This window comes from Rhinoraja longicauda, chromosome 20 (genome assembly GCF_053455715.1).
Source record: "Rhinoraja longicauda isolate Sanriku21f chromosome 20, sRhiLon1.1, whole genome shotgun sequence".
Lineage (NCBI taxonomy): Eukaryota > Metazoa > Chordata > Chondrichthyes > Rajiformes > Arhynchobatidae > Rhinoraja > Rhinoraja longicauda.
The window spans coordinates 11,309,078-11,325,254 of record NC_135972.1 but is presented as its reverse complement, the minus strand read 5'-3'; the positions used below and the strand labels follow the sequence as shown (position 1 = coordinate 11,325,254).

Here is a 16,177-nt window from a genome sequence, read left to right as displayed (position 1 = left end):
GAGCATTGTCAGATTAAAATAACATGTGCGAACATATGTTAAAACTTTTTTTAATAGTTTTTGAAAACCTATAATTCAGTATCATCAGCGGAATTGTTACCTCATTCTACAAATCTCAGTGGTTCATTTTAGCAACATGCGTCTCAAGATATTTTACATAAAAGATATTAACTATTTTCTAATTCTTCGCCTTCAATGATATTAGTTGTTTACTAAAACCTTAGTCAGAATTCCTCAGGGAAGACCAAATTTAATATAAAAATTTAACAAAGAAATGGTACATTAATTAATTCCCCTCCTCTGACTACTTTACCAATTATTTTAAGTTTGTGCTCTCTTGTGATCAATCCTTTCGTCATTGGAAAGTTTATTTCTATCCAGTCTATCAAAGCATTAATGATTTTATAAAATTCAAATTTCTTAACTTTCTCTGCTCTGAAATGACTAACTAGTTTCTAATCATAGTCTCTTTTGCATTGAATAAAGTCTTTATGTCCTTGCCAATTTGCAATGCCCAGAATTGGATATGGTAGAGCAGTTGGGGTTGAACACATGTTATGTTGGTTCAGTGTAACTTCCTAACTTTGGTTCTTTATAAAATAGACGCATAAAACACAAGATCATAAACATTATCAACTACTTTGTTAATCTGTCTCACCACCGGGGCGCAGCGGTAGAGTTGCCGCCTTACAGCGCTTGCAGCACCAGAGATCCGGGTTCAATCCCGACTACAGGTGCTGTCTGTACGGAGTTTGTACATTCTCCCCGTGACCGCGTGGGTTTTCTCCAAGATCTTCGGTTTCCTCCCACACTCCAAAGACGTACAGGTACGTAGGGAATCGCTGGTTGACGTGGACCTGGTGGGCCGAAGGACCTGTTTCTGCGCTGTATCTCTAAACTAAACTAAACCTTCCCTATTTGAATATCCCATATTTCCACGCCTCCCTGCCTATATTTGAGCACAAACACTCCAGCTATCCCTCCATGTATTGAATCTCCTTTTGCTATTATGAAAATAATTACCTCATACTTTTCTGCATTGAATTTGTCTAAAGTCTATGCCTAGCCACCTAAAGTTCATCTATTTCTCTAGCCCCTTGAAGCATTAAAGATTACTTCTATCTTCCTCTCTGTTTACATGGTCTCCCTCCATGTATTGAATCTCCTTAGTAATATTATGGAAATGATTAGCTCACACTTTCCTGCATGGAATATCGTCTACCTAAAGATCATCTATTCCTCCAGCCCCTGGAAGTTTAGAAGATTATTCCTATCTTCCTCGCTTTTTACCGCACTTACCAAATTTTACAAAATTTTCAAAATGTTATTTCAATCTTCCTCGATGTTTAGTTCCCAAATTTTACATCAATAAATTTCTACAGGACTGGTTGGGCTATATTTGCAGTAGAGGCACAGCTTCAGACTCCACACTGTCTAAAATACTACATCACTAGGAAAGTCCAATAAATATTTAAATTAAATGCCTTGGACAAGAGATATGGCAGATAATGGAAAATTGGAGCAGCCCAGTTCTAACAATTAGAACAGGCAAAATTATAAAATTGTTAGATAAGTAGATTTGGACTATTTCCACGTCTATTCTGATGTGTAAAAATGGATAAAAAGCAGCTACTAATAAGTCCAATAAAAAATGAAGGGAAATGTATTCAATTGAAGAGTAGGAAAATAACTGCAGATGCTGGTACAAATCGAAGGTATCGCAAAATGCTGGAGTAACTCAGCAGATCAGGCAGCATCTAGGAGAGAAGGAATGGGTGACGTTTCGGGTTGAGACTCTTCTTCAGACAGATGTCAGGGGGGCAGGACAAAGAAAGGATATAGGTGGAGACAGGAAGACAGTGGGAGAACTGGGATGGGGGAGGGGAAGAGAGGGACAGAGGAACTATCTAAAGTTAGAGAAGTCAATGTTCATACCGCTGGGCTGTAAGCTGCCCAAGCGAAATATAAGGTGCTGTTCCTCCAATTTCCAGTGGGCCTCACTATGACACTGGAGGAGGCCCATCACAGAAAGGTCAGACAGGGAGTGGGAGGGGGAGTTGAAGTGCTCAGCCACCGGGAGATCAGGTTGATTAAGGCAGACTGAGCGAAGGTGTGAAGCGAAACAATCGCCGAGCTTGCGTTTGGTCTCGCCGATGTAGAGAAGTTGACATCTGGAACAGTGGATACAAAAGATGAGGTTGGAGGAGGTGCAGGTGAACCTCTGTCTCACCTGGAAAGACTGTTTGGGTCCTTGGATGGAGTCGAGGGGGGAGATAAAGGGACACGTGTTGCATCTCGTGAGGTTGCAGGGGAAAGTGCCTGGGAAGGGGGTGGTTTGGGTAGGAAGGGACGAGTGGACCAGAGAGTTAGGGAGGGAACGGTCTCTGCGGAACGCAGAGTGAATTGAAGCGTGGTTTGTATGTGGAATGTGTTACACAGGAAGTGGCCGAGACAAATAGCTTAAATACTTTGCAAAGGAAACCAGAAGAGCAAGTGAGAAAATATAATCTAAAGGTGTGTGGAAAGTTTAAGGGGAGTCACATGAAACTGGAGGAGATTTATGGAATTTAAAAATCAAGACAGACTAGTTAGACTGAATAGCCTGTTTCTCGTCAGTGTTATAGACAATAGACAATAGACAATAGGTGCAGGAGTAGGCCATTCAGCCCTTCGAGCCAGCACCGCCATTCAATGCGATCATGGCTGATCACTCTCAATCAGTACCCCGTTCCTGCCTTCTCCCCATACCCCCTCACTCCGCTATCCTTAAGAGCTCTATCCAGCTCTCTCTTGAAAGCATCCAACGAACTGGCCTCCACTGCCTTCTGAGGCAGAGAATTCCACACCTTCACCACTCTCTGACTGAAAAAGTTCTTCCTCATCTCCGTTCTAAATGGCCTACCCCTTATTCTTAAACTGTGGCCCCTTGTTCTGGACTCCCCCAACATTGGGAACATGTTTCCTGCCTCTAATGTGTCCAATCCCCTAATTATCTTATATGTTTCAATAAGATCCCCCCTCATCCTTCTAAATTCCAGTGTATACAAGCCCAATCGCTCTAGCCTTTCAACATACGACAGTCCCGCCATTCCGGGAATTAACCTAGTGAACCTACGCTGCACGCCCTCCATAGCAAGAATATCCTTCCTCAAATTTGGAGACCAAAACTGCACACAGTACTCCAGGTGCGGTCTCACCAGGGCCCGGTACAACTGTAGAAGGACCTCTTTGCTCCTATACTCAACTCCTCTTGTTATGAAGGCCAACATTCCATTGGCTTTCTTCACTGCCTGCTGTACCTGCATGCTTCCTTTCATTGACTGATGCACTAGGACACCCAGATCTCGTTGAACTCCCCCTCCTCCTAACTTGACACCATTCAGATAATAATCTGCCTTTCTATTCTTACTTCCAAAGTGAATAACCTCACACTTATCTACATTAAACTGCATCTGCCATGTATCCGCCCACTCACACAACCTGTCCAAGTCACCCTGCAGCCTTATTGCATCTTCCTCACAATTCACACTACCTCCCAGCTTAGTATCATCTGCAAATTTGCTAATGGTACTTTTAATCCCTTCATCTAAGTCATTAATGTATATCGTAAATAGCTGGGGTCCCAGCACCGAACCTTGCGGTACCCCACTGGTCACTGCCTGCCATTCCGAAAGGGACCCATTTATCCCCACTCTTTGCTTTCTGTCTGTCAACCAATTTTCTATCCATGTCAGTACTCTACCCCCAATACCATGTGCCCACTAATCTCCTATGTGGGACCTTGTCGAAGGCTTTCTGAAAGTCGAGGTACACCACATCCACTGACTCTCCCCTGTCAATTTTCCTAGTTACATCCTCAAAAAATTCCAGTAGATTTGTCAAGCATGATTTCCCCTTCGTAAATCCATGCTGACTCGGAATGATCCTGTTACTGCTATCCAAATGCTCAGCAATTTCGTCTTTTATAATTGACTCCAGCATCTTCCCCACCACTGATGTCAGACTAACTGGTCTATAATTACCCGTTGTCCCTCTCCCTCCTTTCTTAAAAAGTGGGATAACATTTGCTATCCTCCAATCCACAGGAACTGATCCTGAATCTATAGAACATTGAAAAATGATCTCCAATGCTTCCACTATTTCGAGAGCCACCTCCTTAAGTACCCTGGGATGCAGACCATCAGGCCCTGGGGATTTATCAGCCTTCAGTCCCATCAGTCTACCCAAAACCATTTCCTGCCTAATGTGGATTTCCTTCAGTTCCTCCATCACCCTAGGTTCTCCGGCCCCTAGAACATTTGGGAGATTGTGTGTATCTTCCTCAGTGAAGACAGATCCAAAGTAACGGTTTAACTCGTCTGCCATTTCTTTGTTCCCCATAATAAATTCCCCTGCTTCTGTCTTCAACGGACCCACATTTGCCTTGACTATTTTTTTCCTCTTCACGTACCTAAATTTTTTTTTGCTATCCTCCTTTATATTATTGGCTAGTTTACCCTCGTACCTCATCTTTTCTCCCCGTATTGCCTTTTTAGTTAACTTTTGTTGCTCTTTAAAAGAGTCCCAATCCTCTGTCTTCCCACTCTTCTTTGCTATGTTATACTTCCTCTCCTTAATTTTTATGCTGTCCCTGACTTCCCTTGTCGGCCACAGGTGTCTCTTACTCCCCTTAGAGTCTTTCCACGTCTTTGGGATAAATTGATCCTGCAACCTCTGCATTATTCCCAGGAATACCTGCCATTGCTGTTCTACCGTCTTCCCTGCTAGGGCCTCCTTCCAGTCAATTTTGGCCAGCTCCTGCCTCATGCCTCTGTAATCCCCTTTGCTATACTGTAATACTGACACTTCCGATTTTCCCTTCTGCCTTTCCATTTGCAGAGTAAAACTTATCATGTTGTGATCACTGCCTCCTAATGGCTCTTTTACTTCTAGTCCCCTTATCAGATCAGGATCATTACACAACACTAAATCCAGAATTGCCTTCTCCCTGGTAGGCTCCAGTACAAGCTGTTCTAAGAATCCATCTCGAAGGCACTCTACAAACTCTCTTTCCTGGGGTCCATTTCCAACCTGATTTTCCCAGTCTACCTGCATGTTGAAATCTCCCATAACCACCGTAGCATTACATTTTTGACACGCCAATTTTATCTCCTGATTCAACTTGCACCCTATGTCGAGGCTACTGTTTGGGGGCCTATAGATAACTCCCATTAGGGTCTTTTTACCCTTACAATTTCTCATTTCTATCCATACTGATTCAACATCTCCTGATTCTATGTCACCCCTTGCAAGGGAATGAATATCATTCCTTACCATCAGAGCAACCCCACCCCCTCTGTCCACCTGTCTGTCTTTTCTATACGTTGTGTACCCCTGAATATTCAGTTCCCAGCCCTGGTCCTCTTGTAGCCATGTCTCAGTGATCCCTACAACATCATACTTGCCCATGACTAACTGAGCCTCAAGCTCATCCACTTTATTTTTTATACTACGCGCATTTAAGTACAACACTTTAACTTCTGTATTTACCTCCCCTCTCACATCGGTCACAATTGGCCCTGCCCTTAATTTCTTTTCCCCTCTAGAACTTCTGTTCCCATTCTTCCGAGAGTCTTTTGCAATATCTCCTGTATTCCCTTTTTTTAACCTCATCTTCATATTCACAATTTGTTAACCCCTCCCCCCCACTACTTAGTTTAAAGCCACAGGTGTCACACTAGCAAACCTGCCTGCCAGAATGTTTGTCCCCCTGCTGTTAAGATGTAACCCGTCCCTTTTGTACAAGTCACCCCTAGCCCAGAAGAGATCCCAGTGGTCCAGAAATCTAAATCCCTGCTCTCTGCACCAGCCCCTCAGCCATAAATTCATACCCTCTATCTCTCTGTTCCTGGCCTCACCAGCACGAGGTACCGGTAGCAGTCCAGAGATAACCACCTTCGACGTCCTACTTCTCAGTGTTTTTCCCAACTCTCTAAACTCCCGCTGTAGCACCTCCTTCCTCTTCCGCCCGACGTCATTCGTGCCCACATGCACAACGACTTCAGGTTGATCGCCTTCCCTCACTAGGATTTTCTGAAGCCGGTCCGTGATGTGTTGAACCCTGGCACCAGGGAGGCAACAGACCATCCTCAAGTCCCTCCTGCTGCCACAGAATCTTCTGTCCGTCCCTCGGACGATGGAGTCACCGACCACTACGGCTCTTCCTGACTTCGGTCTCCCCTGTCGAGTATCCTTGCCAACAGGTCCGCCACTCGGACTGGAAACGTCTTCTGCCCCGACAGTTCCCAAGAGGGTATACCTATTTGCAATAGGCACAGCCACTGGGGTCTCCTGTAGTCCTCGTCCACTCCCCCCTGAAACAGTCTCCCACCTTCGCTCGACCTGGACCCTTGGCGTGACAGCCTCACAATAGGTCCTGTCGAGGAAACTCTCGCATTCCCGGATGGCCCTGAGGTCATCCAACTGCCTCTCCAACTCCACCACACGTCCCTTCAGGAGCTGCACCTGGACACAGCAGCCATCATTAGAGAAAAGTGTAAGGTGTAGGAGCTATTAATACACACAATAAGCCTTCCAATTGTTTTCATATGTAACCTACAGTAACACAGCTACACCACTGTGACATAGGTAAAGGCACTTCCCACTTAACACTTCAAACATGGTCATATTTTTCTGACAATCAAAACTTGGGGGCTGCTTGTATGGCAAAAGACCCACCCCTCATAATTACTGTAGTCAAAGAAGGATGATTACTGTAGTCTGAAGAAGGGTCTCGACCCGAAACGTCACCCATTCCTTCTCTCCCGAGATGCTGCCTGACCTGCTGAGTTACTCCAGCATTTTGTGAATAAAAGGATGATTTATGTGTCTGTGTTTTGTTCTTAAAAGCCTTCAGAATTTCAATGTAAACTACCTTGTTACAGTAAAGGTGTTTGAATTGATCTCATCAGTTAAGATGTGCTCCCATTGTAAATGTGTAATTCCATGGAAACACTTGTCCACAACCGAAACGTAAATAAACTATGCAATTGTAACTACTGCAATTCCTTTCAATCAGCTTCTGTTATCTTTGTACCTATAGGGCATAGAAACATGATGTACTTTGAGTTCAGAGAGATTGGTCCATTGTGATCCCTGTGCATCTGCTTGTCCTGAATAAAAACCTGCTACATCAATGCTCCAGTCCGTGTGCCTCAGTTAAAGTCAGAACACTCTGCATGTTTTAAGCGATTCCATGTACCTTCTAACCAGCAGGGAGATATGCAAATTAATAACCTTCCCAAGGGTTCCAGGAAGATGTAACTAAAATAAAAATCCCTGAGGGTTCTACACCTATTTGAGCAACTCAGACATTGTTATTTTATTCCATGAGGTTGGAAACGTTGCTGTGAAACTATTGGTGATCCAAGAGCATGAAGATTAAGTAGTGTGTTTAAAATCATGATTGAATAAAAGGAAACTAAATGATTGATAATGAGAGGGTACAGATTTAAGGTCATTGTTGAATGGCCAGAAGTGGAACAGTAAAATAGGACTTGACCTTGTTCCTTTTTTATCTGTTGCTCTCCAACCTCTCTTCATCTGGAATCTGTACTTATACTTAAATTCCTGAAAGCAATTTGACAGGAGATTAACTGTGCATTTGTTATCTATGTTTCAAATCGAAACCTATTCCTTTTCTCCAGAGATGCTGTCTGACCCGCTGAGTTACTCCAGCATCTTATGTCTATCTTTCAAGTAAGAAGACCAGGAAAACATCTTCTGACTGGCACAGATAATGATAAAGCTAACGAAATGCCCCATTGCAGACGACGAAAGAAAAAGCAGCATGCTTGGTGGTTTTGCACCATATACTTGACTTCAGTTTATTGGAATACACTGGAATAGAGCTACCATTGCAAAACATTGGGAAGAATCAAAACCTTTAATGGAAAGTCATCTCCAAGCTAAGACGATAAGACGATAAAACATACGAGCAGAATTAGGTCATTCAGCCCATCTACTATCAAAATATCTATCTTGTCATTTGAAGGACATGAAGGCTTTGCAGTCAAAAGACTTTAAGATCGGATTACTTTCAATTTGTGAAGTAAACAACTCTAACAGTTTCAAAGTCATATGGTTTAAAGTTGTTTAAAGCTGCAATCTGTAGCTATAAAAAGGGAGAATAGACATTCAACCAATAACCAGATGCTCTGGTGGGAAAGCAGCAAAGTTGGTCCTCTGGAAAGAAAGTGCCCAATGGCTTTAAGACCAGCAGCACGAACAGTATTTTAGTGGATATATTTCCATGAAAGCTCTTAACTGATTATTAAAGTCCTTAACTTTAATCACAACAAATCACAAGCACAACATTTACATAATGTCCTCTCAAAACTATTTATTGAATAAATTATAAGGGAGTTGGGATGGATGGAAATTACCATGCGGTATTATGCTAAGTTTTTGTATGCTATATTTTCTTTATGCCCTTCAAAATCTATTACTGAGTTTAGAAGAGAATTACTGAAACAATGGCCGGGATGAAAGGTTTGAGTTAAGAAGAGATTAGGCAATCCTTTTTTGGAGGCTGAGAGAGTGAGAAGGGTTTTTTCCTGTAACGAAGAAAGTTTTACAGGATGAGCTATTGTTAGGATAAACAGGGGACAAAATTTTGCTGCTGAGCAACTAAGTAACTAAAGCAAAAAGATTGAAGTATTATATAGGCTGGTGACATATGCAAAGCAGAACACTCTGGCAAGCAACATTAGCTGGATTTCTTATCTATTTAAATTAATCGGGAGATGTCATGCTATGTTAGGAGTTATACTATCTCAGGATATAGGAGGTGTTGTTGAAACAAGAGATTGAGTGTAGGAATAGTCCGAGGATATCACAAAGAATATAAAAACAAAGAATTAGGAATGGGAGTTGGTCCTAATGTTCCTTGAACATACTTTACCATTCAATAAGATCATGGCCAATCTGATCTCAGCCTCAGCTCCACTTGTTTTTAAATCAGCTCTCCATAACTGTCAAATCCTATTAAATTAAAAATCTGGCAATAAATGTAGGCAATGGTATTGAAATCCCAAAATTCACATGCGGGAAGAAACTTATGTTCATCTCCAAAGACAGGGAAGCCAATGTTTTTAATTTGCTCAAGGAAAATACAAATAAAAATAAATAGCATTTCCCTTATCATCTACAGTTTAACACACAATTATGTTAGTTATCAAAGTCTCTGTAAATATTATAGAGAATGATATTTCATGATTTACTGACTGTTTTTTTACAGCTAATGCCAAGAAATTATGAAACTTTAATATAATCTTCTTGGCACATTTTATCCTTCAACAAATATTTAAGCAAAACCTTTTTGTTAAACTGTCTTTAAATTTGAAGCTAATATGTGTTTGAAGAAACATTTGCCTCTGTGGGAGCACATATGTTTCGATTGTACTGAAAGAAATGCACTGCAATGAACAAACCATAGCGACTAATTAGAATACAATAGAAATTAGGACATCCACTTCTCCATCTACTGCTCTGCCAGTTTATATTTGGTTAATGAATCACACTTGACTCTGCAGATGCAAGGTATTTATTCACAAAATGCTGGAGTAACTCAGCAGGTCAGGCAGCATCTCAGGAGAGAAGGAATGGGTGGTGTTTTGGGTCGAGACCCTTCTTCAGACTGATGTCAGGGGGGCGGGACAAAGGAAGGATATAGGTGGAGACAGGAAGATAGAGGGAGAACTGGGAAGGGGAAGGGGAAGAGAGGGACAGAGGAACTATCTAAAGTTGGAGAAGTCAATGTTCATACCGCTGAGTTGCTTCACATTTAAAAAAATCCTAAATTAATGTTTCTGGGCTTTCAGTAATTTTATCGTAGATGGCATTATCGTAACAGAAAGACATTTTTAATCTGTTCCATCTTGTTATTTTGATTGAAAACTGTTGCTTACATTGATACATATTTGATGTTGTGTGTTTGCCTTGGTGCTGTCATTTTGCTTCCCCAACTATTAGCCGTGAATGGTCTATTGCCTCCTCCCACTGAAGAAAGCCATTAGCTTTGAGCCCTTATGAAAAGTAGTCCTCACCTGTCACTAATTGCATCACCCACCATAACTCATGCTGAGAAAGAACCAGAGCATTTGAAACTGTGGCACTTTATTTAAATTTGAACTGCATTTCAACCTCATATACTGTCCATTGGCAGAAACATATATTTCCTTCAAGCGGCACAGTGGCGCAGCGGTAGTGTTGCTGTCTTACAGCCCCAGAGATCCGGGTTCAATCCCAACTACGGGTGCTGTTGGTATAGTCTCCCTGGGACTGTGTGGGGTTTCTCCAGGTACTCTGGTTTCCTCCCACATTCCAAAGAATTGCAGATTTGCAGGTTAATTGGTGTCAGTAAATTACCCCTAGTGTCTAGGATAGAACGAGACTATGGGTGATCTCTGGTCAGCATGGACTAGATGGGATGAAGGGCCTGCTTCTCGGCTGTATCTCTAAACTATTAAACTAAACTAATCTTTGTAACATTGTCCTCTGTCCCTACCTCAGTCCTTCTAACAGTCTACAAGAGGTGACAGCAGGGGGATGACTCCTCCCAATAGGCAATAAGCACATTAATGCAGATATGTACATGTTAACGAAATGTTAATTGTTTCTCTCTTCATCAATGTTGCATGACCTGCTGAGTATTTTAAGCATTTTCCGGGGGGGGGGGGGGGATTTCAGATACACAGCATCTGTAGTTATTTTGCTTGTGTGTTTAAATATGTCCAGTTTAACCTACAAATATTTCATTTCAAATGTCTACACATTCTAGTCCTCCAAATGTAGAATCTTTTTATTTAGTAGTTATCACCTTCAGCACCTATGCTATCTCTGCCAAAGTTACATCTCTCCTCATTATGCTTCATCAGCCAACTCACATCACCTGTCCATATCCCCGCAAAGCCTCTTTGCATCCTCTTTACTACTCACATTCTCACTTTGTTTTCGGTGATTGATAAACACAGCCACATTGTCAAGACAAACTCTGAATAATTGGGATCTAAGCATAGAACCCTGTGAGAGTCTGATAGTCCAAGTCTGCAAACCTGAGAAAACCCGTTTTATTGGTTTTCCATCTCAGTTAGTGCTACGGTATCACCATGATTCAATCTGCTCTAACGCTGTTCACCAACCTTTTGGTTGGACCGTATGAAAGCTATTCAGAAAATCAAATATAACAAGTTCTCTGATTCGCCCCATCTTGTCTCTGGGTACATTTTCAAAGAACTCCAAAGCTTTCCCTCGCATACACACATGTTCATTTTGCTCAATCCTGTAATGATTTTCTAAGTGTCTTGATAACGCATTATTTTAATGAATAATGACAATGTCCCTCCATCATCTCCAGCTTTGCAATCTCCCAACAACTCACAGCCTTCTGCTTCTACTTTCCCATAATCCATGCGTACCTCGGTTCTGGAAGATCCATTGTTTCAGCCTAATCCTGTTTTACCAATCTTGTGTCTTCCCACCTTGATTCTACATTTCCTCCCTTTGTCCAGAGGTATTAGGGAACACACTAACAGGGTAGATATAACGCGAGAAATGAAGCCTCGTAGTTGGAAATGAATCAGGACAGTTAGAATTCCATTTTCATGGATGTCTAATTAACAAAATCCGGCAAAAATAAGTAACTGAATTAGCTGATTAAGAACATTCCGACCTGGAAATAAAAAGCCCATATGTTTTCTATAACTCAGTGTACAAAGGCACTAAATGCAATAGCTATAGAAGTTCGTCTTTAGTGAGTAAGGAACACAAGGTGAAGGCAAAAGTACAGCTTTATAATTAAAGCAGATACAATAGGATAAAAACACCTTGTTTATTTTTGGTTCAATAAATTAACTTGACGGTGAGTCCAAGATAATTTGGCTTCTAAGATTTTTATTTCATCTTAAAAGCTCACTAAAATGAAATGAACTTTAACAAAAACATAATCAAATGCATACAATTAACTAAAACATTTCTGGATGAAATTAAGATTAACAAGCATACAGGTCAATAATTTAATGTATTTATTTAATAAGTATTTATATTATGTGGGAAAGTATAGTCAGGAAAATAGATAATGTTCTGTGCCCACATGAGCATGTGTTCCAAAGGTCAGAGTCAGGAGTTACATCTCATCAGGCTTGGAAAGGAATTTAACGCATGAGGCAGAATATCTAGTCATCATGGTCCCTGCAGGAACCAATGATATAGATAGGACTAAGAAGGAGGTTCTACCAAACGAGATTGAATAATTGGGCTCCAATTAAAAATGTCTGGATTTCGACCTAAACCATGTGCAAACATTAAAAAGATCAACGAATTAAATGCAACGGTAAAAGATTAGTTTGGAAGAAATGGGATTTGCTTTGTGGGGCACAATGCACTGATGAATTGCCGAACATTGGGGAAAGAGGGATTTACTCCAACAAGTTGAGCTCCACTTGAATCGAGCTGGGGCCAGTGGTCCATCAGACTGAAGAACTAGCGCTATATGGCTTAAAACAATATACTAGGGTGGGGGTGGGATGGGGATTCAGGCATGGAGAAATTAAGAAAATTTAAAAGAGAACCGTTTGTACACATTTACAATGACCTGGAGATGAACTGTTTTCGTTAATTAGAATAATTCATCTTGAATTTGAATATTGTCCAATCTAAAAGCACCATCTTACAAAACATGTTGAGCCATATCTAAGAAAGAAAAAAAATCTGCCAACAATATAATGGAACTACCAATAATGTTTTTAGTTTCCACATAACAAGCGCGCAGGAACTTGATTTATATTATAAGTACACACAAAGAGTAATCTAAATCTTTACAAAGCAGAGTATTATTTTCAGTATATCCGAATATCAGTTTTAACTCATGTAAGAAAGGTGTAATGAAATGATGGGGTTAATCTTTCCTTTCCTCATGCCACTCCAGCTTATCCTCTGAGTGGTTAAGCTGTACAAAGAAATGAAGAAATGGGATCTTACAACACAGAAGAAACCTGTTTATCCCATTGTGCCTGTGCGGCTTCTTGTTGTGTGCTTTAGTCCACCATCTCACTGCAGTATCTTACTTCAACATTTTATCCTTGTACATGAGAATACCTCATCCTCAGATCGTTGTGCAACTTCCCTGAAAATTAAATTGTGAGCCAAATTCCACCACTTTTATGGGATGATGACTGCATATTTGTTAAACTCCTAATGGAAATGTTTGTCTGCATCTCCAGTCTAGATCCTTGGCCAATGACCTTGAACCTGTACTGGGTTGTTCGATCCATTTGCCAGAAGAAATAGTCTTTCACATTTTTCCCCATAATTTCCAATCAAAACAAATCATGAATTCATAGAATCGAGCATGGAAACAGGCCCTTCGGCCCAACCTGCCCACGCCAACCAATATGCCCCATCTACACAAGTCCCACCTGCCGGCGTTTAGCCAAATCCCTTTAAACCTATCCTATCCATGTACCTGTCCAAATGTTTCTTAAATGTTGTGATCGTGCCTGCCTCAACTACCTCCTTCGGCAGCTTGATCCATATATTTACCAACCTTTGTGTAAAAAAGTTGCCCCTCAGGGTCCTATTAAATCTTGTGTGTTTGTCTATGTGATGCAAGCAAGATTTGTAATGTACCTATACTTCACTGAACTTGTGCATATAATAGACAATAAACTCGACTGGGCTTGAATTTTCTTGGTTTTATACATAGACTTTTCATTTAATTCCTAAATTAGTGAACAAAGGAATTTCATACTCTGAAGTAGTCAAACTTGATTTTACCAAACCAACCCAATGTCTACTCAATAATGTTGCACTATGCATGCCATAAACAACTTGGAATGATTGGTTTCTACATTCTTGCTGTTATTATGAGATTGTGCAATTGAGCCTCACTTTCATACTTATCAGGATATAACAAAAAAAATCAAGCCATATGTTACTCCACATATTAACACATTTTACAGTCAACTTTCCTAGAACTAGCAAATTAAGTTAAGTTGCACTACAATTCCTCACATATATCATCTGATCTTTAAGCAAAGTCCAGACTGTGGTACCACAACAGGAAAATCCAGTTAAACCAAGAATGTTCTGTGAAACAAAACGATAACAAAGGGCAAACAGCACTCAAATACATTTATAATTAGAATCATCTCGGAACAACGAGGGAAGTCGGCTACACAAGTCCTGGATCTGTGTCTCAACAAATTTTATCTATCTTGGTTCCATATTTCTTAATATGACTCTCGAAATTTTAAAAATCCAATCAACAAATTCAAATGAAACAGTTTATTGGTTGATAGGTGGAATTTAGTCAAATATATGATACTTCAACTGGTATTTCTGCCTTACAGGATATGCGTGGCTTGGAACAAAAAATCCAGATCCTGTTAGATAGAAACGCCGCACTCAATAATAGAATCCCCCATTCTTTATTCTCAGAGTACTATTTTGCACAATTCACAAGCTGGAACTCTGGAATATTACAACACAAAACGGAGAGTACGTCAAAATAAGATAAACTACACTTCGTGCTGGCAGATTCCGGAAACCACACAAAGCGAACGACATGAGCAAGATCGAGATTAAGCAAACTGTACTGCACTTTACTATTGAGGCAGACACATCGACAGCTGTGATCACCGGCTTTTGTTTAAAGCTGGCGTACATTAAACAGGTCGCGTTTTTTAAACCTCATTCGGTTCAGTTTCATTTGAAGTGTAACTTTATATCTGATATTTCCACCGTGATGTTCCTGACCCCTGCTTTGGTGGTGGCTTTCTTTAACAGGCGGGATAAGGAACCCCGGCACCGATCAGCTTCACAGCGCTTGGCCACCTTGGAAAGGCACCTAAGATCGACACAAAAAAACTGGAGTAACTCAGCGGGACAGGCAGCATCTCTGGAGAGAAGGAACGAGTGACGAGACCCTTCTTCAGACTGTGAGTCAGAGGAGAGGGAGACTAGAGATATGTGGAATGGTAATGTGTGTAAACGACAGATCAAAGGCGACACTGGTCAGGGAAATGTAGAATGAATCATTGTTAGGCGAGGGGGAGGTGACAACGAAGCATACAATCAGTCTCGACCCGAAACGTCACCCATTCCTTCTCTCCTGAGGTGCTGCCTGACCCGCTGAGCTACTCCATCTTTTTGTGATACAATCAGCAAGATAGACACAAAAATCTGGAGTAACTCAGCGGGTCAGACAGCATCTCTGGAGAAAAGTAAGAGGTGAAGTTTCGGGTCCAAATTCTGCTTCAGAAGAAGGATCTCGACCCAAAACGTCCCCTGTTCCTTTTCTCCAGAGATGCTGTCTGCCCCGCTGAGTTGCTCCAGCTTTTTGTGTCTATCTTCGGTTTCAAGCAACACCTGCACAGTTCCTTCCTACACACACAATCAGCAAAGTGAATCGGGAAAGGCACCTGACGGCGCCATGGTGTGGAAGCCGGACTCACCTGATGGGTGTTTTGCCTCAGGGCGCCTTGATCGGAGGTGTCATTGCCACAGGATTCTGCTTGGTGGGCGGTGGGGCGAGAGGGAGCATCTCTCCGCTCCCGGGCAGCGCCCCTGAAAGTTGCCAGCTGCTGGAAGACCTCCCGCCGGTGGGCAGGCAGCGCGGGGAAGTCCCTCTGATGGTCGCAGGACGTCCGAGGGCAGCCGAACAGGGCGACGATGGCCAGCAACCTCACCAGCACCGGAGCCATTCTCCTCTCCTCGTTAGCACAAAAAGAACCCCAAAAGAGTGAGTGAAAGAAGCTGTAAAAGAAAACGAGGAAGTGCTTGGCAGTGAAGGGGGCGGGGTGGGTGGATGGGTGGGTGGGAGGGCCCGATGCTGAGGCGCTGGGAGGCCGCCAGCAGCAGCGAGCGGCCCGTTGCTAGGCTGCCGCTCGCCCGCCCGCCCGTTGCTAGGTGAAAGTGAATGAAAAGCTGCCGCTGCGCACCTGTCAGCTGGCGGCCGCGCGCAGGCGCACCTGTGACGACCACGCCCCCTGGTTATGCCCCGCCCCCTGGACACGGCCACGGCTCCCGGTCCCGACCACGCTCCCTGGTTATGTCCCGCCCCCTGGTTATGGCCACGCCCCTTAGCCAAGGAACATGACCACGTCCCCGGTCACGACTGCGCCCCCTGCCCACGGCCACG

General features: G+C 42.4%; 1 protein-coding gene across 1 annotated transcript in view; it reads right to left on the bottom strand.

The window, feature by feature from the left end:
• Positions 1 to 15,931, bottom strand: part of LOC144603563 (sortilin-like) — a 120,624-nt gene extending 104,693 nt beyond the window's left edge. Inside the window, exon 1 of the mRNA XM_078416947.1 lies at positions 15,492 to 15,931. Coding sequence (XP_078273073.1) covers positions 15,492 to 15,740 — 249 coding nt within the window. The 5' untranslated portion in view covers positions 15,741 to 15,931. The remainder of the gene's footprint in view (positions 1 to 15,491) is intronic.
• Between the last annotated feature and the right edge of the window lie 246 nt (positions 15,932 to 16,177).